This window comes from Xyrauchen texanus, chromosome 37, assembly GCF_025860055.1.
Source record: "Xyrauchen texanus isolate HMW12.3.18 chromosome 37, RBS_HiC_50CHRs, whole genome shotgun sequence".
NCBI lineage: Eukaryota > Metazoa > Chordata > Actinopteri > Cypriniformes > Catostomidae > Xyrauchen > Xyrauchen texanus.
The window spans coordinates 2,524,871-2,551,497 of NC_068312.1; the positions used below are offsets into that span (position 1 = coordinate 2,524,871).

At 37.8% G+C, this 26,627-nt stretch overlaps 1 protein-coding gene across 3 annotated transcripts in view; it reads right to left on the reverse strand.

The window, feature by feature from the left end:
• Positions 1-26,627, reverse strand: part of LOC127630676 (NAD kinase-like) — a 61,091-nt gene that overhangs the window by 19,407 nt on the left and 15,057 nt on the right. For 2 of the 3 annotated variants that reach the window (XM_052108322.1, XM_052108323.1), the window contains exons 3-5: positions 18,559-18,642; positions 2,901-3,030; positions 2,625-2,733 (exon numbers count right to left, since the gene is read on the reverse strand). In XM_052108322.1, the coding sequence (XP_051964282.1) occupies positions 2,625-2,733; positions 2,901-3,030; positions 18,559-18,642 (323 nt within the window). Of the gene's footprint in view, positions 1-2,624; positions 2,734-2,900; positions 3,031-5,413; positions 5,831-18,558; positions 18,643-26,627 lie in introns of those variants that run through there. The other variant, XM_052108324.1, reaches the window with a different exon arrangement.

Below are 26,627 nucleotides of genomic sequence, written 5' to 3' on the forward strand. Positions count from 1 at the left end.
TCTATCGCCGTTGCGGAGACTCTCTATTATTTCCGGTGAAATCACAAAATAAAATGCACACAAACGTGTCCCTGCTTGATATAGACTGTAACCATGCACTGATGAACATAGGCTATTCAGTTTTGATGATAGAGAAAAAAAACTGCACGAATGCACGGAATAGAAGCACTGATCTATCTATAATGAGATGTTCCTGATTCACCATCGTCTGGCCTCTGAAAAAAGCTTTTAAAGCTAGTCTGCCTGGGCCTGGCCATATTTGAAACGTCTCACTCAATCGTTCGTTGTTTAGGTCTATATTGCAGCCGTTTTAGGCGTGCGCTTTATTTGAAATGCAGCATGCGATGTTGTTTCATAACTTTCAAACGATAGAGCCTGTTCCTTTATAACAGCAAGAGATCGGTGTATTTTTGCTTTATACATTTTAGGCTTATTCTCAAATTCAGATTGTGTTAGGGGGACGGGATTATTAGGCAATTTTAATCGGACAATTTGACTGGAGAGATTTAATTTTGTCGGACATTTAATTTTTTTACCGGCCAATGTCCGGTAATTACCGGACAACGGAAACCCTGCTTGGTCCAAAATGCATATTTAGGGTGCATCCAGTCAACAAATAAAGTTCTTCTGAACACAAATGATTGATTATTTTTAGAAAAAAAACAATATTTATATAGTTTTTAACTACAAATGTTCGCTTGCATACATCTCTGTGACGTGTTGGTAAGGTCACGCGTCACATGGAGGAGTCGTCAGAAAGGGCATCATTGTTTACAAGAGGAGCGCTGTACACTGTTTGTTCAAAATGGTCGTTTGGTGTGTGTATCCTGGATGCTTCAACCTATGTGTGTTGAATGTGATAGTGAAAAATATGAACTTTTCATCGATTGCCTATACAGAATCAAGAACGATAGAATCTCTGGCTTATCGCGCTGAACATGGATATCAGTACACCGCTACATTCTCTCAAATATTGGAGGGTGTGCAGTGAACATTTTACCTCTGAGGATTTCAGACCATTGAAAGAAACAAAGGGTCAATATCTGAATTAATCTGCTGTGCCCATGCTGTTTTTCCATCAAACTCGGGTATGCGTGAAAATGTTGTCATTGTCACGCCTCCCACGGTCTCTGCACCTCCCTCAGCGCTCCGCTCCTCATCACCTGATTTCTAATTCACCGCACCTGCATTCAATTCACTCGCTCATCACTGCCTGCATAAATAAGTGTGTGAAACTTCTCTTCTACTAACTACAACTTGTGTGGCTTGAATTCCAGACAGTCATATAGCCTGTATATTTCTGCTAAAAAAATAAAATAAAAAAAAAAAGCACAAGTGATGAAATAAAGGATGATATTTACAACAGTAAAGTTTTTTTGTATTATTTTTTGGAAATAATTTTTTATTTTATATTGTTTTGGACTGTTCTGGTTTGTGAACAGCGCTTGGTCTGTGCAAGTTTCTCTTGTAAACAATGAAGCGCTTCCTGACGTGATGCGTGACCAACCAACAAGCTTACATCATCCCTGTCATAAGTGCGTGTCACAGAGATGTATAGAAGCGAACATTTGTAGTTAAAAACTATACAAGTATTGTTTTGTTTCTACAAAAATAATAAATCGTTAGGGTTCAGAAGAACTTTGTCAACTGGAGTCGTGTGGATTATTTTGATGCACCCTAAATATGCATTTTACATTACATTCACTTACATTGTTTGAAGGAGGAGGCCTGAAATTAAATCCTTAAAGCATAAAAGAAACTCAGATACATCTTGGATGGCCTGAGGGTGAGTAAATTATCAGCAAATTTTCATTTTTGGGTGAACTATTCCTTTAATTCATAATTTAGACCTAATATCTATAGTACCTACTGTATATTACACGTCACAAACGATTTAGCTGCAAGTCTCCTCTCTCAGAGATTAAGCACATAAGCCACACCCACTCACAACATAACCACACCCCCTTGAGAGGGAGGCCACTTGTTTGACAAATACGTCAAGCCTCTGAATCCATGTATCATTCGTTCAAATCTTTAACTCAGTGACTAAATCTTTGATCCTTCTTGTGAAAACACCACACATGGCCTAGAAGTAGAGAGCATGTACGGGTGACAGAAAGCCCATCATCTGCTCCACTGAACTTTTTTTTTTATTATTATTATTCTTTTTTCTCTCTCTGTACATTAACCACCATTTTTTGGAGTTTTGTGTTACTTGCCACGGTCTCATTCTGCTTGCTCACATTTTTTAAAAAGCCATGATGGTTAAAACAGCTGTTTTCAAGTTTTGTGTTGGGGCCAATGAAAATTTTGGAAAGGCAAGTAAAAATCTTGAGCACGTCTGACCGGGCCATTAGAAAATATCCTTAGCGTTGAGCCCCGAGTTTCAAAGCGATCTTCCCCAACACTAGTCATATTACAGTCATGGAAACAAACTCAACTCTTGGCAATTGGAAGGTGTAGTAATAACTTTGTTTTATTCCATTTCAAAGTCATCTGTATAAGTGTTGTGCTGACATAAAGACAATGATCCAGCCATCCAAATAGGTTGAAACACACAAACATGTACTATGGGTGTACCATGTCACAGCACACTTGTGTAGTCATTTATGGACATATCTCACCTTCTCTAAAAGTGCAAAAGTTTTTGTTGACTGAGACAAAACTGTCATCATTAGCAATGGCAGGATCTTCAAGGGCTTTCCTCTCCATGTAAACAATCATATTTTTTTGCTAAAAGTCATTAAAACAGAACAAAATAGCATCAATAAAGACAATCCATCGTGATTTTTGATGAAGGAACACTTTCATAAAGAACACTCTTAAATGAGGCCTAATAATGGCATTTGTAATGCAGTGAGTGAAATACTGGAGATTCAGACAGATCATATCATAATCACCTGTGCAAGGAAGAAGCACAGCTCTTTAAAAGGTTGCAGCAGACTGGCATCTCTGATTTTCTTAATAACAAGGACACTTTTAGGTGGTTTATTCCATGTCAACCTCTGACTGGCTGGATCTTGAATATGCCTGAAAGCACAAATACAAAGAAACGCTTGTGTAAAAACAGCAATAATACTCATTTGTGTTTATTGGGACAAGAAGAATGGATCCTTATTGTGCTTTGTATGGTAGGCCTCAAAGTTGATCTGCATTTCCAGCATAAACCAGTGGAAAACATCGATCGGTCAAATTATCATTCAGTGCATCTCAAGTTCTTGGGTGAATCTCACAAAAATTGTCAAGAACATGTGCTGGTCATATTCCACCCCAAATGAAAATAAGAAAAATGCTAAATATTATTATTTGATTTTTTGCATTTAAAAATAAAGCCTATATCAATCATTTAGCCCTAACAACCTTATGAGCCCTAACCTCATTTAAACCCCTGAATTACTATAATTAAAAAAAGACCACTCTCATTACTGTAAGGACCTATGAATCCATTTGACCTTTTGTACTTTGACCAGATTTAAAGTTTGATTCATTTCAAAAATCTAAATGGCACCTTATCTTATTTGTTGATCAATCAAATTGGAAATAAAATAATCATTGCATTATTTTTTTGTGCTTCTATACAGATCCTCTTATCATATTTTGAAAACACAACATTTGAGTTATTGAATATTGAAGTGCTGCACAACAGAGCATCAAAGTAGACATTAAGACATGATTTATTATTATTATTTTGATTGAATATTGAAATAATGCACATTTCAGACTATACTACAGTTGGGAATTTTGAATAATTTAGTAGTCAGGTAATCTAACGCACAAAATATGAATAATTGATTACTTGACATTTAGAATTTAAGGTTTACTTTCAACCTTTGAACTTGTTTTTCTTATGAAAATGTTAGCCCCATGCATAAACAACGAATCTAGATACACAAATAACATTTGTACTCACACATAGAAACATACTTTCCAAATCTTCTGAGGCAATAAAGTCACTTAAATCAAGGACAGAACTTTCTTATTGGGTGAAATATTCCTTTAAAAATATAATGTTTCCACAGCGCCAACCAATGCATTGAGTCATTTGTAAAGGCAAGATTTTGGTGAGAGAAGCGGTTTCATTATTGCCCAAGGCAGGCAAAGGCACAAAGGAAAATCAACTGCAAAATTGGAGTAGTGTTTACTACTTATTATTATAATCGATTACTTGCGCACATCCCGAGACTATAAGTTTTATTAAACTGCCGCCATTTGAAGTTTGACAATCACACTAGGACACGTCGCAATTTGAATGTGATTGTGCATTTAGCCCTATACGTTCAGTTTTTCCCAAAATGGTACATTTCTGTGACATTCAACATTTCATAGATAATTCCATTTTTTAAGACCAGATTCCGCAATTCTGTCCGTGTTTCCTGCATCATAGAAATCATAGGGCCCCATTACTGTAACATGAAAATAATGACGTATTCAAAAAAATCTAATTGCAATATTGGAGTTGTGGAATATTTAAAACTGAACGAGTACTCAATTATTCTGATAACTCTTCTAAGCTCTTCTGTCTGTTTCCTAAATCATGGAAATCATAAGGCCCTCTTACTTTAATGTGAAAAAATTGTGATGTATTATTTAAATGACTGTAAAGTACCTTTGCAAGTATAAATCATGGAAGTATTTGATGTACTGAACTTACAAATAAAATTTAAAAACCTGTGTCCGGACTGGAGGATTTTTCCTTATGACATGAATGAGAATTTGTTTTAGCATTATGGTAATGAGAATTCTGGGGTCGTGAAAATGTACATTTATTATTGCTAAAAAGCAGCTGTACAAACCCCTCAGTGACCAAGGAAAAGTAGATGAGGACAAAAACTTGCTGGGAAAGTCAAAATCTTAATAGTCTAAAAATAGACATGATTCCTCTTTAACTAAAATATAGATTGCCATTATTTTTTATTTTTTTAAACATGACCTCGATCCTTTGTGAGATTCATCTTCTTTTCTTCTTCTGACATCATGATTTACATTTTAAATAATTATTATAGCAATTATGAAGGTTTTCAAATCTGTTTTACTGACACTGATACCATCAACGCTAGTAAGGCAAGGACATGGACCTGACCATTACATAGAGCTACACCTTCAGGACTTCACCACAAACGTTTTAACACATCAATGACTTAACCAACTCGACAACGGTGATTTTAAAGCTGTTAAAAGCAGATCATAATAACAGATAATCTTATGTCATGTTTAAATGTACCATTAAATGTTGTTACATTAAGCTACATGTAAACATTAAGTGCTGACTGGTTATCTAAAGCTAAAAAGTCTCATTATTTTAGCACATATCAGATATTCTAAAATGTAAAACATTCTGGTAGTAGTAATAAGAGGAGTGTCTGAGCCTTTATGCACTGTGTGTATGTGTGATGTGTAAATGCAGAGTTCTTACCACTCATATTTCCCAGCAGCAGATATCTGAAGTTGCAGACATTGGTTATACTTCATGGCTTCGTGCATGTGATAAACCTCAAAGCTTAAAGTCTCAAAGCAGGACATCCTTGCAGAACATTCTAGCGATACCAATTAAGCAGCATGTCTAATGACTGCTTTAGGTCAATATCTTCTATTGCTCTGTGTGTTTTTTTACATCCTCTTCTCTGAGAATTCCACAGAACAGGTTCAACACCAGTTTTCATCACTAGATCTGCTGTCAGGTGTGAGAGATTCTGCCTGTGCTGGCTCAGTTTTATCTGTAAACCAAACCCCTCCTACCACAGCACATAAGCCACACCCCCTTGAGAGGGAGGCCACTTGTTTGACAAATATGTCAAGCCTCTGAATCCACCATTTGTTGAATTAGGAATTAAAAATATGAATTTTTCATTTACAAAACCAAAATAATTACTTATTTTTTGTCATTTAAATTTAATGCTCAAGTTAAAATAGAAAATTGGAAAAATAGCCACAGGACGGTCCGTGTAATGTTCTTTTTCACCTTATAACCCAATAAAGTCTCTTCTTTATTGGTTTCAACACGAAAATACGTTTTCTGTAGATTTTGTTCATTTTCTATTTAAAAGGGAATAAAGAGAAAGGGGAAAATGGCTCAATTTTAATTTTCTTTCATCGTTTATGAAAATGTATTTACTGCTTGAAAATGTGATATGCACATATACAGTGAGGAAAATAAGTATTTGAACACCCTGCTATTTTGCAAGTTCTCCCACTTGGAAATCATGGAGGGGTCTGAAATTGTCATCGTAGGTGCATGTCCACTGTGAGAGACATAATCTAAAAAAAAAAATCCAGAAATCACAATGTATGATTTTGTAACTATTTATTTGTATGATACAGCTGCAAATAAGTATTTGAACACCTGTCTATCAGCTAGAATTCTGACCCTCAAAGACCTGTTAGTCTGCCTTTAAAATGTCCACCTCCACTCCATTTATTATCCTAAATTAGATGCACCTGTTTGAGGTCGTTAGCTGCATAAAGACACCTGTCCACCCCATACAATCAGTAAGAATCCAACTACTAACATGGCCAAGACCAAAGAGCTGTCCAAAAACACTAGAGACAAAATTGTACACCTCCACAAGGCTGGAAAGGGCTACGGGAAATTGCCAAGCAGCTTGGTGAAAAAAGGTCCACTGTTGGAGCAATCATTAGAAAATGGAAGAAGCTAAACATGACTGTCAATCTCCCTCGGACTGGGGCTCCATGCAAGATCTCACCTCGTGGGGTCTCAATGATCCTAAGAAAGGTGAGAAATCAGCCCAGAACTACACGGGAGGAGCTGGTCAATGACCTGAAAAGAGCTGGGACCACCGTTTCCAAGGTTACTCTTGGTAATACACTAAGACGTCATGGTTTGAAATCATGCATGGCACGGAAGGTTCCCCTGCTTAAACCAGCACATGTCAAGGCCCATCTTAAGTTTGCCAATGACCATTTGGATGATCCAGAGGAGTCATGGGAGAAAGTCATGTGGTCAGATGAGACCAAAATAGAACTTTTTGGTCATAATTCCACTAACCGTGTTTGGAGGAAGAAGAATGATTAGTACCATCCCAAGAACACCATCCTTACTGTGAAGCATGGGGGTGGTAGCATCATGCTTTAGGGGTGTTTTTCTGCACATGGGACAGGGCGACTGCATTGTATTAAGGAGAGGATGACCGGGGCCATGTATTGTGAGATTTTGGGGAACAACCTCCTTCCCTCAGTTAGAGCATTGAAGATGGGTCGAGGCTGGGTCTTTCAACATGACAATGACCCGAAGCACACAGCCAGGATAACCAAGGAGTGGCTCTGTAAGAAGCATATCAAGGTTCTGGCGTGGCCTAGTCAGTCTCCAGACCTAAACCCAATAGAGAATCTTTGGAGGGAGCTCAAACTCCGTGTTTCTCCGCGACAACCCAGAAACCTGACTGATCTAGAGAAGATCTGTGTGGAGGAGTGGGCCAAAATCCCTCCTGCAGTGTGTGCAAACCTGGTGAAAAACTACAGGAAACGTTTGACCTCTGTAATTGCAAACAAAGGCTACTGTACCAAATATTAACATTAATTTTCTCAGGTGTTCAAATACTTATTTGCAGCTGTATCATACAAATAAATAGTTAAAAAAATCATACATTGTGATTTCTGGATTTTTTTTTTTAGATTATGTCTCTCACAGTGGACATGCACCTACGATGACAATTTCAGACCCCTCCATGATTTCTACGTGGAAGAACTTGCAAAATAGCAGGGTGTTCAAATACTTATTTTCCTCACTGTAAGCGGCACTGAAGTGCCCCTTACATCTGATTGGTCAACCCGCCCAGTCTTCTGCACTGCTTTAATCCTATCAGCCAGAATTAGAGTCTGGATCGCTCTGCAAATTTGTCTAAATTTTCATTAAATATTGTCCTGAACCACCACTAACTTCCTGCTGGGCAAGATGGTGTTGTTGTGAGGCGTTGCCTATAATGGTCGGCGCATGAGAGATCGCAAGCCACATCACTTGGCAATATGCTGACAGGGAGTTGGTCTATTATATATTATTTTTATTTTTAATAGCATTGCATGATTTTGTAGTACCTGTGTATTCGTGACCCATTGATAAATGGAATTTAAAAAAATTGTTCTGTTGCTTTGGATTAAAGCAAATGATAAATGAATGTTTAGGCATCATGAACATGGATTGAAGTGGACATAAAATTAGAATAGCTAAGATTCGGACACAAGGCGTCCCGACTTATCCGTAAGGACGTGGGACACGGCATGTCAAATCAGGACTGTCCCTGTTATTGGGATGTCTAGTCACCCTAAGTGCAATGTTCATTTCTGCAAGCCGTAGATTGCTGATAGTGTTCGCTGCTGACGTAATTGCCTCAGCCTGGATGAACTTTAGTAAATATATTATTAAATGTGAAAAATAAAGTGACGCAACTTTTTAAAATTACATTTATCAGTGGGACGTGGCACTACAGTCACTACAAAATTATACAAATGTTATTAAAAATAATATACAATAGACCAATTGCCAGTCAGAATATGGCCAAGTGATGTGGCTTGCGATCTCTCCCGCGTCGTCCATTAGAGGCAACAGCTCGCAACAACAAATCTCCTTCACTTTCACACATTCAACAGAAATAGTGAAATGTGAACAGATGTGCGCAATTTATTTTCCTCTTGGTCAAAACTTTTATAGAAACTTCTGAAGCTTATTTCCATTCATATGTATGAATCCTTGCAATTATCAGTTTTTATTCAAAAATAACTAGAGTAAAATTGTCTCCAATGATATATAAAACCTGTCAGTCCACATAGTCGGTCAGCAGATAGCAGCAGTTTGAACACACTTACATGATTCATTTCAAACAGGGACATACTTACATAATGTTCTGTGTTCTAAGTGTGTTCTGGTTTACCAAAACTCATCCGGTCACAAGAACTCACTGAAAAGATCATCATGTGCTCATCTTGACTAATATTCATCCTGATTAATATTTATCTCTCCTCATGAATTACTAGTTATGCTGAATCATCTCCAGACAATGAAACAGCAAATATCAATCTGACTTTAAAATACTTGTAACCTCTCCACCCGGTCAAAAACACTGCAGCTAATCGCTGTTAGAGAGAGCTAGAGAAGAGTGTGTTATCATGCGGTCACATGAACACAAGACATAACACTGTTTCTTTATATGACACCGTAAATAATTTTGATAGAATAATGATAGCGGTCACGGTGAAAACAGTGGTTTTGTTTGTGTCTTATGTAATCTTTTTGTTGCCCCTCCCTTGTTTACTCTGAGTGCGCATGATCTTTTTCTCTTAGGTGGACGGACCTGTTGGGAGTTAGCTGACTGAAATTGGCAGATGCCAATGAGGAGGAGAAAAGAGAAATGACAGACTTGAGTCTCAAGCTAAAAACAGATACAGAACTGTTTGGAAAAGTTCCAGCTGTTAATAAACACACATACAAAAGCAAATTCCTCTGTGTCATCACAAGAAGTTGAGAAAACTAGGGCAGGTATCATCAGAAACCTCACGATATATGACAATACACTGTTTAATTTAAGTTCTTATGAAATGGAATTCCTTAATTGACACCCATTAAGGAAAAGGATGATGCAGTAACTTCAATACAGAATTGTAATATTTATTGATAACATTCCGAAAATAAATAAATAAAACATGTAATGACCTTGTAATGAAACCATCAAGTACACCTTGAATACACAAGAGTGTACACAATATTAATTCAATGAAACAATCAAAATGTAAAGTATTTTTTATTAATATCATGTGCTCAGTCAATAATATCAAGTTTTCTCAGGGTTACCTCATATCACCTGAACAAAATGTGCCATCATGAAAATGTTGAAATATTGATACTGTATTTAATGATAAAATAACACATTTCTTCACAGTCTTGAGGGTCTAAAGAGGTCTTTTCTGTTTGTTTGTTTTTTGTCAAAACAATAAAATGGACAAAATATTGGACAAAGTTTTTCAAATATGAATAATTTGATAAGATAAAATGCTTAACTGCTTTTGTAGGGCTGTGCATTGATTAAAAACTGTTAACTAATTAATCACACATTTTTTGGTGATTAATTGGGATTTAATTATGGTACATGATAATGATACATTACAGCAAACAAAAAAACATCATCATGAATATCTTTACTTTATACTTTGTCTCAAAGAACTTGAAAAAAATGGTTAGTCATAATTTACTTTAATAATTTAAATATGTTAATGTTAAAATGTAAATTGTTTTTTTCTTTTTTTAAGCATTGACGATCTGCTTAAAACATAATATTTTATTGTGCATTTTACTGTAAAAGAACATGTTTTAAGTTATTTTGGGCAGCGAAATGTTTTGTTTGTAATTGAATTATAGTGAAAAGATTTTTTTTATTAATATTAGCAGTGGGCTTTTCCAGTGTTTTCTGATGTAGCATTTGCAGTCAAGTGCTAATTACTACAGTGTTGAAGCATTATTTTCCCAAACCTGTCTGCAGATAGACACTGAGAATTACATCTCAGTAGACTATTATTTCTTTAGATAGGGATCACGTCATATAAAACTAAACTGAATGGACAAATTGAAAATGAAGTAGAAATAAAAACTAAATTTAAATTTGAAATAATAATAATAATAACTCAAACTGAATTACTCAAATTGCAAATATAATTGAAATGTTCACAGAACTTGATAAGAAGTGTGCTGAAGGCATATGCTTTCATTCTGAAACCACTGTGAAGTTTGTTCAGCAGAACACAAATCATAAAATATAGGTGTTTTTGTTACATTTATATTGACAATTGTTTTCTTAGTTGTAAAACTTAAAATAAGCTTAAAATTCTGATGATGAGTTTATGGTTACAATATGGATTCAGATTCATTTACATTTATGCATTTGGCAGACACTTTTTATCCAAAGCGACTTACAGTGCACTTATTACAGGGACAATCCCCCCGGAACAACCTGGAGTTACGTGTCTTACTCAAAGACACAATGTTGGTGGCTGTGGGGATCGAACCAGCAACCTTGTGCTTTAGCCCACTACGCCACCACCACTCCAGATTCATGAACGGATTTCATTCAGACTCGGCCTGTTATGGACCAAGTCTTCTGTCTGACTCGGCCTCTTCTGGACTCTGAGTCGACTAAGGTAGACTCGACCCCAACACTAGTATATTGTAATGATCCGATCAGGATTCTTAGAGTTCATACAAGTTGACTGAGTATCAAAATATAATAATGATGAATATCATTAATATTTTTTTTTTCATGTATGTTTTATGTATTTATTTGTTTGTGGCTAAAGTGAAAAAGGTTTTATTTAAAAAAAAAATTAAGAGGAATCAAGTGTGATCCATCAGTAGCCCAAGTCTGTCATTGGTACTAGAACATGTGCAAAACATTATCAAATTTTGGTCAAAATGAATTACTATTTTTTGTTTATCATTTCATAGTTCAAATCGCAAGAATTTTCAAAATAATCCCAATATGGCTTTTTGTCCAAATCATGCAGCCCTAATATAAGCATATGTATAAATGCCATAAAATCAGTGGACATGCTGTAATTACAATTTGGGCAAAATCTTCTGGCATTTTTTCAGTGGACATTTTTTAATAATAGGATCAAAAGGGCAGATTCAATTCATATCAAACTTAGTTGGAAAGAGAAACTAAAGTGTATATTTGCTAGTGCATTATTAGACACAGTGTGGGAAAAAAAGTATTTGATCCCCTGCTGATATTGTATGTTTGCCCACTGACAAAGAAATGATCAGTCGATGATTTTAATGGTAGGTTAATTTGAACAGTGAGAGACAGAATAACAACAAAAAATCCAGAAAAACGCATGTCAAAAATGTTATAAATTGAATTGTATTTTAATGAGGGAAATAAGTATTGTTTTGTTGTTATTCTGTCTCTCACTGTTCAAATTAACCTACCATTAACATTATAGACTGATCATTTATTTGTCAGTGGGCAAACATACAATATCAGCAGGAGATCAAATACTTTTTTCCCCTCACTGTACATACATATATAAAACATATTGAATGCTGAATTTTAGTCTCAAACTATTATTTTCTCTGGCTGCAATTTATTGAACTGTCAGGACCTTCAGTCTCTATCCCGCACACGCTGGGTCTCTCTCCGGCGGTTTCGCTTTTGAAATGGGTTCAGATGAAAATCAGTGAGTGTTTTCACATGATGCAAAGAGATACAGCAGCTTGCCCATATCACTCGCCCGCTTGCGGATGAAGAACCTTCATTCTCCATTAAGTAAATCCACTCCCGTGTAATTAAAATTGGGACATGCATCACGCTAATGAATAACATGCACTGCTCCACACAATCAGATTATGTGTTAGGATGTGCAGTCGAGTCAAGAGAGTATCTCCAGAAAATGTATACATGCCAATGTTAGCCACAGAAAGTGGGGAAAAACATTAGTAAAGTTTCCCCCATTGTACAAAAGTGCCTCGGTTTATTCCTAGCAGGCAACAGATGACCTAACCCTGCCCCCACCCTAATCAGAGCCTGTAAGGCCGAGGAGCCTCTCAGGAACAACTCGGGACACTTTTCTCCTATCACATGAAAAAAAAAAAAAGGATACTGCATTAATTGTGCTAATTTTTTGCATTATAGCATTACATTTTCCAGCACTATATTTTTTAAAGAAATAATAATAAAAGGCAACTCTGCACTACTCATGCCATACATTCTTTTTCAAGAATTTCAATGAGCTTTTAGTGAGACTTTTTTACTATCTCCGGACAGTTACACCACATTACATTTTATACTTAAAGCCCCCCAAAAAAAAAGACTAAAATGACTTTGAACTCAGTAATTGAAATTGCAAACTTAAGGCCCAAATGTGGTGACAGGGCTTGGTCCATGTAGAGACCGTCTCCTCTAAAAGAACAGAGAGGTACTGTTAAAGCCAGATGACTGACATGTTTTCAACATGTTAAGAGTTTATACCTCAGGTGAGGGCATTACACATGTCTACACAAGCAGCATTAACCTTTGAACCAGCTGAGCTAAACCTCAGCAAACCAGAGTCACACCTTCACCCTCTGGCTTATAACCGGAAAGACACGGCCACCTTAACTCACCTAGATGAGGTCACGTGAACTTCAGTGGTTTGTCAGGTTGATCATCTAACCAGTCTGGCTATTCTCTGTTGACCCCTCACATCAGCAAGACATTTCCGTCCACAGAACTGCCGCTCACTGGATGTTTTTTGTTTTTGGCACCATTCGGAGTACATTCTAGAGACTGTTATGTGAGAAAATCCCAGGAGATCAGCAGTTACAGAAATATTCAAACCAGCCCATCTGGTTGGTGCTGTAGTGGGCTAAAGCACATAACTGTTAATCAGAAGGTCGCTGGTTCACTGGTTCGAGCCCCACAGCCACCACCATTGTGTCCTTGAGCAAGACACTGAAATCCAGGTTGCTCCGGGGGGATTGTCCCTGTAATAAGTGCACTGTAAGTCGCTTTGGATAAAAGTGTCTGCCAAATGCATAAATGTAAATGTAACTATCATGCCACAGTCCAAATCACTGAGATCACATTTTCCCCATTCTGATGGTTGATGTGAACATTACCTGAAGCTCCTGACCCATATCTGAATGATTTTATGCACTGCTGCCACACTATTAGCTGATTAGATAATCGCATGGATGATTGTTGGCGTCAGATGGGCTGGTTTGAGTATTTCTGTAACTGCTGATCTCCTGGGATTTTCAGAGACATTTTTTATTTAAATGCATAAATTACTTTTGCACTCTCTGCAATAAGGAATTTGCAAACCATTGAAGCAATTCTAGCCTGACATACCACCTGAACTCAAAGCAGGTTTTAGTGAGCTCTACAGTTAGCAAAGCCCCAGCTGCTACAGTAAACACACTCCGGCAAACCACACTGACCGAGGGCAGGCAGCACAGAATTAGTAAGTCTGCATCTGAAAAACTAACACATGCTATAGCTAAATGGATTGCTGTAGACTGTAGGCCTGTTAATATGGTGGAAGACAAGGGGTTGATGGAAGCATTTCGAATTGTGTCCTCCATTACAAGTACAAACCACCGTCAAGAAGTACGAAAATAAATCAGCTGTATGACAAGATCAAAAGAGGACGTATTGGCTCAAGCAACAGATGTTGCCCTGACCAGAGATCATTGGACTTAGGGCAGTAATCACAACTATCTAGGTGTTACTACACACTTCATCAACAGTGACTGGAAACTTCAGTCCTTTGCGTTAACGGTACTTAAAACAGTCACACGGCACTATTCTGATGAATGTGCCGAACAGTTCTTAACAGTGGCTGAGGTGTGGGGCATTCTAGATAAGGTGAACACCATAGGAAAAGACATTTGATCACATGCCCTTTGTCGCACTCATATTCCAGAGGACCATCACTGTTTGTCTCTCTGACAGTGAGTTTGTTGATGCATTGACAATGTGTTTCAAAATTGTAGGACATTTTAAGCACAGTCCTGCTAAAACAGAGTACCTACATCAGCAGCAGACAGCACTTAGACAACAAAGAGAGCAACTGATACAGGATGTTTCAACAAGATGAACCTCATCGCTCGCATTGATTACCCATCTCTTACAGAACCAAGAGGCTGTTAAGACTACTTTTATCCAGCAGAAACACAAGTTAGTCATGCTGACCGCAGCTAAGTGGGACAAACTGCACAAGCTGCAGATCCTTCTTGAACAATGCAGGTAAGCCTGCAACACACCCCCCTCATTAGTATCTCATATTTTTATAGCATGATTCATTGTTTTTGTCACATATCAGTGTTACACTATATGCTTTTAAAGTAGCTTCGCAGATAATTATGCCTTAATGTCTTTAAGCTCTTGAGTATTCAAAAACTCCATAAAATGTTTAAAAACTCTACTGTGACAGGGCGTAGGGTGGGGCCGCGTCGTGATTCCGCACACCTGGCCCCTAATCTGGCTAATCAAGCCTCAGAGATGGATAAAGGCTGACTGGAAGCTGCAGTGCGAGAGAGAGAGAGATTTACGGACAGCTGTCCGACACCAGTTCAGTTCTTCATTAAACTATATTGTATACTGTCAAGCTTTCCATTAATAGGAGGAGGAGGGATGTGACATAGTAGAGTCCTCGCCACTACCATTCACCCCAACAGAGCAGCCGCAGCCATCTGCCTGGGAATGGAGGAGCCCGGCTGCCTGAGAGTGGACGTACGGCTGCGGACCACGAAGGGAGAAGGTGCTCCTGGCCGACCGCCTGGAGTGGGAGAACCGCTGCCAGGGGCAGGAGAGACCCCTTCTATTAACATAGAACGCGGCTGGGTGTTCCGTACGCCAGGGGCCGGAAGACTGCCTCCGATCCGCCCGGGGAGGCATGGCTGTCATCCATTAGAGGGTGGAGGAGTGGCCGAGGACCAAGCTGCGGCGTATCGGAGAACCGTCGAGTACTTTTACTTTTTTCTCTATCTCTTCCACTGCCGCTCCATGTTGGCCTTTCCCTCTCTTTTTAAAGTGTTTAGTTAATTTGGCACGATCGCTATAACGGCGTGTAGGTTTTTGTTTCTCTCCCCTTTTCCCCTCCCTCATCCAGGTAGACGGGGATGACCTGCCGGCTTCCCTGTGGATGGCTCTCCACGGGGGGGGGGGGTGTACGTCATGCCGGGGGCTCCCAGCCTGAGAGAACGAGGGAGGAATGTGACAGGGTGGAGGGGGTCATGATTCCGCACAACCGGCCCCTAATCGGGCTAATCAAGCCTCAGAGATGGATAAAGGCCGACTGGAAGCTGCAGTGTGAGAGAGAGAGAGAGATTTAAGGACAGCTGTCCGACACCTTTGTGTGTGTTTGTCTTTTTGTTTCAGTTCTTCATTAAACTATTATTTATACTGTCAAGCCGGTTCTCGCCTCCTCCTTTCCATTAATCCCTTTACATCTACAAAACATAAAACATTTTGAATCACTTTTTATAAGTTGATGATAAATAAATAAGCTTGCCTTGCCTAAATTAAATGTAAATTAATTAAACTGGTGTCAGTTTAATGTGAGAGAACTTTATTGTTCATATTTAATTTATCGTCCACTGCAGGTATGCGACTCCTTGGGGCTGGGGCTTATGTCTCATCCTCTGTGGTCTCACCTGCACTCAGCCATCTTTACCATATAATGAAGGTCTCTAATGAGGATACAGCCTATGTTGTAAGGACTGCCTTCAAGAAAAACCTTGCTGAATAGCAAGCTGATATGAGCAAAGAATGGCTGAAGCTGGCTTCAGCTCTTGACCCACGTTTTAAGGACTTAAAGTGCCTAACAAGACGAAAGAGAGAAAAGGTGTGGTCCAGACTTGAGAAGATGCTAGAAGAAGCAGGACCCAGCAGAGACACTCCACAAACCTGTGAAGAACATGAGCCAGCAAAGAAGAGGAGAATTCTCCTGATGGGTTCAGATTCAGAATCAGAGGGGGAATATGGGCTTACATGCTCTACATTGCTATAAAGCTGAGCACAGTATTGTGTATATGGACGAGTGTACATGTGAAAGACTGGCAGGCAACATTGCCCAAAAGAAGAGGACAGCTTTACACTGTAAACAAGTTAGTTTGTCTTAGCAACTGGTTGAAAAAGAAGAATTGATGTCAATGTTTCTGTTATGGCCATTGTAGCCTAAGTGATAGGCTTATGTACAATAATAAAATAATAATAATTGTATGGCCATAATGTAGCCAAAAAGTTTGTGTAATAAAATCTGTGTTGAATCAAATTAAATATATTTCTTTCTAAAGCTACTTTTTGTAATGTCTATTCAATGCTTTTCTCATCTAACATAATAATAAATTTAAATGATCTTTTGGGGTAATTTCTCAGCCAAAATGTATGTGCGATTAATTGAGATTAATTATATATATATATATATATATATATATATATATATATATATATATATATATATATATATATATATATATATATATATATAAAATATTTGACTTATTGGAAACATTGTTGTTTTGAAATAAACGACGTTACAAAATTTAGGCAACGTTCGTTAACATTAGACATAATGATTGCTAGTCTGAAAAGGTCAAATGTTGTAAAGTTTTTATAACTGCAGGATACACTGGCCAAATAAACCATGGTAGTAACTCATTTATAGATTAATTACCAGTTAATAACCAGTGGTCAACATCATTTCAAGACTCGCAAGGATAAAGGATTTATTTATCACACCTAATGGAGTGGTGTTGGCGTAGTGGCTAAAGCACAGGGCTGTTAATCAGAAGGTCGCTTTTTTTGTTTGATCCCCACGGCCACCACCATTGTGTCCTTGAGCACGGCACTTAACTCCAGGTTGCTCCGGGGGGATTGTCCCTGTAATAAGTGCACTGTAAGTCGCTTTGGATAAAAGCATCTGCCAAATGCATAAATGTAAATGTATAAAAATGATTGCTGTTATAAAGAAAAATACATACGTATGCTAGCAAGTGAAAAGTTCTGCACAGATTACAGTATAATTATTGTATTTCACTAAACACACACACACACACACACACACACACACACACACACACACACACACACACACACACACACACACACACACACACACACGTTACACAACACACACAAACTATATAGAAACCACATCAATAAAATATGTTACCTGTTGAGTGAGATAAAATCCATCTATGGGCCGCTTTTAAACACTTTGAGAACTCAAGAGTTGTCGCCACCTCTGAAAAGCCAAGCCGATGTTGATTTGGGTAGTATTACGGACTCGGTCACTTTCCGTTTTTGCTTGTAGACTCTATTCTGTTCGGGATTTCTTTATTTTTACAACCGTTGATTCCTCGGAGGTTTGCAGTTTTGAATGATCCATGGTCAATTTTTCACATTCTTTGTGGCAACAAACATTCAGGTTCACATTACTCCACACGCACTACAGTAGCCGGAGCTTATTTTCTCTGTGTACGGATATGACGTCAACACACACGGGCGATTGGCATATGTATGCAATTTCCCTCGAAATCCATCCAGACAGCTCTACAATATTTATCATATAATATCATTATTATAGGTTTATCAAAGTGTATTTGGGTAAATACATGGTATGGAAGATGAATTTTTGTTGCACGTTCTCATTAATAACATTGTTATATTTTAATAAAAAAAGTTACATAGTGTAGCTTTAATTAGAGAACCCAAAAAAGTGCAGAATCTCAAATATATCTAATTTACAGTACATCATAACATTTCTTTTAAATATTTTTAATATTAAGACTTACCCAAACAGGTTTGAATTGTACATTTTCAATGTGGTCTCAGATTTGTGGACCCCACTGTACACTTTTACTTTAAAATAAATTTACAATTGAATTGATTTATGGATTGTATTTTATTTGCGTGAATTATTTGAGTGAATTTACATCAATATTTTTTCTATTTTTTTGTTTCATTTGTATTTTGAAATGGCAAAGACGTTTTTGTTACATTTAATTTCCTGATAATGAAAAAAAATAGAAGAAAATGAAGAATATTTCATGTGCAGGGTTATTAAATGACTTACATGACAGCTTTAGGGTTCTTCAGCATGCAAGCTTTAGGCCCAAATGTGGTGACAGGGCTTGGTCCATGTAGAGACTGCTTCCTCCTTTAAAAGAACAGAGAGATACTGTTAAAGCCAGATGACTGACATGTTTTCAACATTGACTCACATTGTTAAGAGTTTATACCTCAGGTGAGGGCATTACACATGTCTACACAAGCAGCATTAACCTTTGAACCAGCTGAGCTAAACCTCAGCAAACCAGAGTCACACCTCCTCTGGCTTATAACCGGAAAGACACGGCCACCTTAACTCACCTAGATGAGGTCACGTGAACTTCAGTGGTATCTCATAAACAGCCTGGTTTGGCAGGTTGACCATACACTGTCAAAAACAGCAGGACATTAAGCTCTTGCACAACTCTATACAGCCACCTTTCACCCAATGCCTTTATAAAGACATATCTTCATTATATTGATAGAGAAATCCCACATATTCCCTGCTTAACAGAGGAAAATGGTGGTACATCTTTGATCATGTACATTGTCAAAATAAAAACAACTGCCTTTTCACTTTTTCGGAATAACCCATGATATGAGTTAATGGCCCAGTTTGAAATGGCATACTGCCGTCTAACTCATTATTTCTGCCATAGACATATATATTATTTGTTTTTATACACACTGGCAGCCAAAAGTTTGGAATAATGTACAGATTTTGCTGTTTTCGGAAGGAAATGAGTACTTGAATTCACCAAAGTGGCATTCAACTGAACACAAAGTATAATCAGGACATTACTGATGTAAAAAACAGCACCATCACTATTTGAAAAAAGTCATTTTTGGTCAGTTGACTCAAACACCTTATCATGGAGTAATTATGCCAAATTGATCATTTGGTACTAGAAAATCACTTGCCATTATATCAAACACGGTTGAAAGGTATTTGGTTCATTAAATAAAGCTTAACATTGTCTTTGTGTTTTATTTTTTTATTTTAGAATTGCCACAGTACGCAATAGACTGGCATGTCTGGAGGACAATATTAGGTTAAAAAAAAAAAAATGGCAAAAAAGAAACAGCTTTCTCTAGAAACTCATTGTTTTGAGGAATGAAGACTATACAATTCTTGAACATGCCAAAAAACTGAAGATTTCATACAAAAGGTGTTCACTACAGTCTTCAAAGACAAAGGACAACTGGCTCTAACAAGAACAGAAAGAGATGTAGAAGGCCAGATGTACAACTAAACAAGAGAAGTAGTACATCAGAGTCTCTAGTTTGAGAAATAGACACCTCACATGTCAGCACTCCGAAGCTTCACTGTGTGTATCACTCCGCTTGTTTTCGTGCCGTTCTAAACTAAAGTGTAATATCAGTGCAGATGTGTTAAGAGCTACTGTTTGTCTTTTTATTTTTTTACATTACATATGTTAGCCAGCAGGTGGTGGCAAAAGATAATTTTTCTGTGTAATATGAGCCAGTTAGGTGACGTGAATTGAATCCGCATTTTCCAGTGTTTACATAAAACAGCTCTTTGTGATCGCTCATATTACTACTACACTACTAAAGCTAGGAAACGGATCATCATTACGGATCATCACAGCTGAGAGACACAACAGACGCCGTTTAAAATGGCAGAGGACATTGCGGTTTCTATAGTGATCGACTCATGCGCACCGGATACTGTGAAATACCCCCGCTTGGATGCTATTTTTACAATGAGAAAGCTGATCTTTAGAAAGCTGACAGCATCTCTGATTGGGAGTAGCAACAGTTGATTGCACATGCTCCATCAGTGTCCCCCTCTCTCTCTCACTCACACACACACACACACACACACACACACACACACACACACACACACACACACACACACACACACACACACACACACACACACACACACACACACACACACACACACACACACACACACACAATAACTTGTTAGAAACAGCACAAGCCGTGATACTATTTCTGAAGTGACATTTTTGAATTACTAATGAAGGCTTGGACGCATCATTTGTTTTGAACCAGTAATGGCAGATTCTGATCCCTCACATAAGAAAGTAATTCCATGCACAAGTGTGTTTTTATGACCGTACTCAGTTTTTGCTAATTAAAATGTACTTGTTCATTGAACTGTTGTATACAGTGAGGGGAAAAAAGTATTTGATCTCCTGCTGATATTGTACGTTTGCCCACTGACAAAGAAATGATCAGTCGATGATTTTAATGGTAGGTTAATTTGAACAGTGAGAGACAGAATGACAACAAAAAATCCAGAAAAACGCATGTCAAAAATGTTATAAATTGAATTGCATTTTAATGAGGGAAATAAGTATTCGACCCCCTCTCAATCAGAGATTTCTGGCTCCCAGGTGTCTTTTATACAGGTAACGAGTTGAGATTAGGAGTACACTCTTAAAGGGAGTGCTCCTAATCTCAGTTTGTTACGTGTATAAAAGACACCTGTTCACAGAAGCAATCAGATTCCAACCTCTCCAACATGGCCAAGACCGAGATGTCCAAGGATGTAGATCTACACAAGGCTGGAATGGGCTACAAGACCATCGCCAAGCAGCTTGGTGAGAAGGTGACAACAGTTGGTGCGATTTATTCGCAAATGGAAGAAACACAAAAGAACGGTCAATCTACCTCAGTCTGGGGCTCCATGCATGAGGATCTTGTCAATGATCTCAAGGCAGCTGGGACCATAGTCACCCAGAAAACAATTGGTAACACACTACGCCGTGAAGGACTGAAATCCTGCAGCGCCCGCAAGGTCCCAATGCTCAAGAAAGCACATTGTAAAGGGATTCAATGGGAAGGAGGAGGTGAGAACCGGCTTGATAATATAAATAATATTTTAATAATAAACTTAAACGACACAAACACACACATGACGGACATGTTCGTTAATGATCTCTCGCTCATCGCACCGCCCTCCGTCTTGCCACATTCATGTACATTCCCATCTGAATTTTGCCAATGAACATTTGAATGATTCAGAGGAAAACTGGGTGAAAGTGTTGTGGTCAGATGAGACCAAAATCGAGCTCTTTGGCATCAACTCAACTCGCCGTGTTTGGAGGAGGAGGAATGCTGCCTATGACCCAAAGAACACCATCCCCACCGTCAAACATGTAGGTGGAAACATTATGCTTTTTTTTTTCTGCTAAGGGGACAGGACAACTTCACCGCATCAAAGGGACAATGGACGGGGCCATGTACCGTCAAATCTTGGGTGAGAAGCTCCTTCCCTCAGCCAGGGCACTGAAAATGGGTTGTGGATGGGTATTCCAGCATGACAATGACCCAAAACACATGGCCAAGGCAACAAAGGAGTGGCTCAAGAAGCAGCACATTAAGGTCCTGGAGTGGCCTAGCCAGTCTCCAGACCTTAATTCCATAGAAAACCTGTGGAGGGAGCTGAAGGTTCGAGTTGCCAAACGTCAGCCTCGAAACCTTAATGACTTGGAGAAGATCTGCAAAGAGGAGTGGGACAAATCCCTCCTGAGATGTGTCCAAACCTGGTGGCCAAATACAAGAAACATCTGACCTCTGTGATTGCCAACAAGGGTTTTGCCACCAAGTAATAATTCATGTTTTGCAGAGGGGTCGAATACTTATTTCCCTCATTAAAATACAATTCAATTTATAACATTTTTGACATGAGTTTTTCTGGATTTTTTGTTGTTATTCTGTCTCTCACTGTTCAAATTAACCTACCATTAAAATCATCGACTGATCAATTGTTTGTCAGTGGGCAAACATACAATATCAGCAGGGGATCAAATACTTTTTTCCCCCCTCACTGTACAAGCAATATCACACTATAAATCATGATATATGGCCCTAAATCAGCACTGCTGATGAGCCATATTGCACTCTTGCTCATGTGATATTGCTTAAATATAGATATAAAATATTATATTTGTTCATATTTATTAGGGTTGAGTAGTTACAAATAAAAAAGGGAAATGCACGCAGCAGTCGTGCTCGGATCTCAGGAGGATAAATTAAAACATTGATAAACACTCTTGCTACAGTAAATACTAAATTTTACAATACATTAGTAATATAGCCTAGTTCTGTTGCAATTTGTCAATTCTCCCATCAAGCTTTTATTTTGACATGAAGACTTTTCTGTTCCTTGTTTTTGATGCTAGTTTGACACCTCCGGTTAAGACGTTAGTCCAGTGCGATTATTAGAGTGCAAAATGTTGCGATTTAATTATATAAATGTAGTCTGCAGGCATTGCATGCTTTACAGTAAATGTGTGCTCTCTTTGGTCATCTACTACAACAAGCATAGGGTGAGATCCTAATAAAATGGGGTGATTTGCTCAGTCTGTGTTTTCAGCATATAAGCTTCTTATGTTCACCTGTGTATGTACATTATTTAATGTATTCACGTATGTTTTTAATTAAATTGGCAGCGTAATAATCACTTTATTCGCTTACTTGTAGAGAACAGTGATTCGAGAAGTAGGAAAGTTTGTTCACAAATACCCAAATGAGCAGTCTGATATGTGGAGGTGCGGTTGTTCCTCAGAAATATCAGACAGCTGGATGGCGCCATTGACCAATCAGAATCATGTATTACAATGAGATGTGTCTATAAAATCACTTATTCCACTAGAGTTGTGTTAATGCACATTATGCTCAAGTATTGTGGCTATACTTTTAAATAAGTGTGTATTTAATGTTGTGTGTATTAGAACTGTTTACTTTCATTGTATGTGACTTACTGAATGTGATTTTCTGCTGATTTTTTTTTATTATGTTCTGTGTTAATCAACATGCCACAAATAATGTCAATAGAGTTGAACTTTTATTAAACCCGAAATAATCCTTGTAAGAAGAAATACCTATGAATTATTGTAAAGTCACATAGCAGAGCTGTGTGAATAAATATATGAATAATAAATAAAGATAACACTTGCTGCAGTGGATCTACAATCAATGGAAACAAAACCTGCAAATGCATACTATCCAGTATCTTCAACTGTAAATTAACATTTTCAATATGTTTTACGGCACTAAATTCGTACACTGTATACGCAAATAACAAAACCGGAGAAAACTTTTTGCACATTTGTATTCTTCTATATTACACACTACACATCAGGAAAACCTCTGTCAAGTAAGTCTACGGAATTGCATTATCCAAATGTCAGGCAAAACGGCCTCAGATGAAACGGCTTTAGACAAAAAGTTCTCAGAATGAGCAGAGTTGGTTGCTAGGCAAGTGTTGGTCGCTAGGCAGAGTTGGTAGCTAAACTGGCTGAGTTTTGTTGCCATCTTGTGAAAGTAGCTGAGCTATCTCTAACTTTATAAATGCAGAAGTGTCGTTTCTATAAATTAATAACTAGCTAGCTAACATAATTGGTGCAAGTTTAAACTGACGTTTGAAACTCATTAAGTTTACTTGCAACAACAACTCAAAAAAAGCCAAACTATAGTCCTTTTTAGTCGCAAGGTAATTAGCACACAGCAGCCATAGTTCCTGACAACTGTTTATGTAGTGTCCTAAACAAGCGCTAGTGAATTAAATTAATTTCATATCCGAAAGATGTATTCAATGTTATCATAATCAAAGACAGTACTACAGAACACAATTGTTATTTTTTTTCTCTGTAATTCCATACACTTGACAGAGGTTTTCCTGAGACTTTTTCATCTGATGTCTGAAACCTAATTCTGACAGCTGAGGATGTAGTTTGTTACCACCCACAAACTCATCTCTCCTTTCTGCTTTCCTGTCCCTGCTTCATCCAAATAAATTTTCTGATGTCCATTTGTACAGGAGTCAATAATGTATGTCAAAATAAGACCATCGGTATTACTTAGAAACGTACTTTAGTTTCATCATGTTTTCATAGCCTACCTCAATTCTCGACACCTGGGTCAGGTTGCACCATCTGTGTTCTCATGTAAGTTAGGACGTAAAGTTCACACTAAGGGCTTACTAGTTAGTTTGTTACCAAATCAGTGCTTAATTTGGTTGCACCACCTGTTCTTAAGGCAAGACTTAACGAGTATGTCATAAACTCTCAATAAAGTAATGTTTAGTCGCATAATATGACATTTACCTGTATTGATCCAATAAACAGCATTCAAATTTATACACAGAGGTGTTAAAAAGCCATGAATTTAAAGTTCTCTCTCGCTACGGTTAATGTTCAAACCTTGCTCATGTAACTGTCAGCTGTAATAAATTATATGTAATAAAAGTAGATTTAATAAATAGCATATTTGCTCTGTGTAAATAATATATAGGAACTGTATCTAAAATAAATAAGGGGTGATAAATAAAAGCTAATACAACAGGCGGGAAAAATAGAAATGTATTCATTTTAATATCTTGTATATTTAGTATATGTTGACACTTGACACCGGAGGACGCACACTGAAAACTGCACAGTTTGAATGGTTTCATGCTGAAGAGCCGCTTAAAAATAACATTTTTTTTTCTTTCTCTCTTGTAAATGTAAACGAGTGTAAATGCCAACATCATAATATATGTCAAAATGATTAATTACTACCACGCACAACATGAGCATATTTTGATGTCATTAAATGAGTCTGCTTTTTTATTCCAACCATTACTCCTGGTCAGTAAATATTTAGTTATTACGTAGTTTTACGTCCTACACAAGTTTAATGGTGCAAGACTCAAATATTTAGTAGTGCGTAAATTGTGACTTAGTGCCCATTTACGCCACAACTAGGCTAAGCTGTAATGTACGTATAGCTGGTGCAACCGGCTCCTGGACTTGTGGGTGTGGCTGTGCGCACTGCATTGGCTTTGGTTATAGCAAGCGCACAGGCGCGCGGATTTCTGCAAGCATGCATCAGATTTGTGTTTTCGGTTAAACTGCATTGCTTTCACAAGCGTTAATCGGGTGGGTTACTGCATTGCATTTAGATTGATAATCCCGAAAAAAAAAAATGGATCTATCTAAATGAATGCACTGACAAATAATGTAAATTGTTAAAACTCAAACAAGCTTTTACTGGGGCACAGCCGATTTACACTGGGGCACGTGCACCAGTAAAAGTGGTCTAGTGACGTGCCTGGTCCTATAATTTGCCAGTGATGAACAATGTCTTTCAGAAGTTCAACACGTGTGCAGATGGTGAACGGCACTGCAGGTAAATACACCACCAAAAAAAGAATGAAAGAAAACACACACACACACACACACACACACACACACACACACGTTTTTTTGGACATGTACCATTACCTGGGGGTGTGATGTTAAGACAATGGTATATGAATAAGTTAATAATATAGCCTAGTAATGTACCATAGTAGTACCATGGTATTATTTGAAGTACTTTGAAGCATCATGTCAATACAGAATAGTACATAAATATGGTAATTGTATCTCAAAGTACCACAGTATTACCATCTTATACCATCCGATTTCATATTGCTATTGCTCAAGTGTGCTCACACACACACAAATGAACTCTGATGAGGAGCATCTAGTACATACAGGTGCTGGTCATATAATTAGAATATCATCAAAAAGTTGATTTATTTCAGTAATTCCATTCAAAAAGTGAAACTTGGATAATGTATACATTCATTCCACACAGACTGATATATTTCAAGTGTTCATTCCTTTTAATTTTGATGATTATAACTGACAACTAATGAAAAACCCCAAAATCAGAATCTCAGAAAATTAGAATATTGTGAAAAGGTTCAATACTGAAGACACCGACCGGGTGCCACACTCTAATGAGCTAATTAACTCAAAACACCTGCAAAAGCCTTTAAATGGTCTCTCAGTCTAGTTCTGTAGGCTACACAATCATGGGGAAGACTGCTGACTTGACAGCTGTCCAAAAGACCACCATTGACACCTTGCACAAGGAGGGCAAGACACAAAAGGTCATTGCTAAAGAGGCTGGCTGTTCACAGAGCTCCGTGTCCAAGCACATTAATAGAGAGGCGAAGGGAAGGAAAAGATGTGATAGAAAAAAGTGTACAAGCAATAGGGATAACTGCACCCTGGAGAGGATTGTGAAGCAAAACCCATTCAAAAATGTGGGGGAGATTCACAAAGA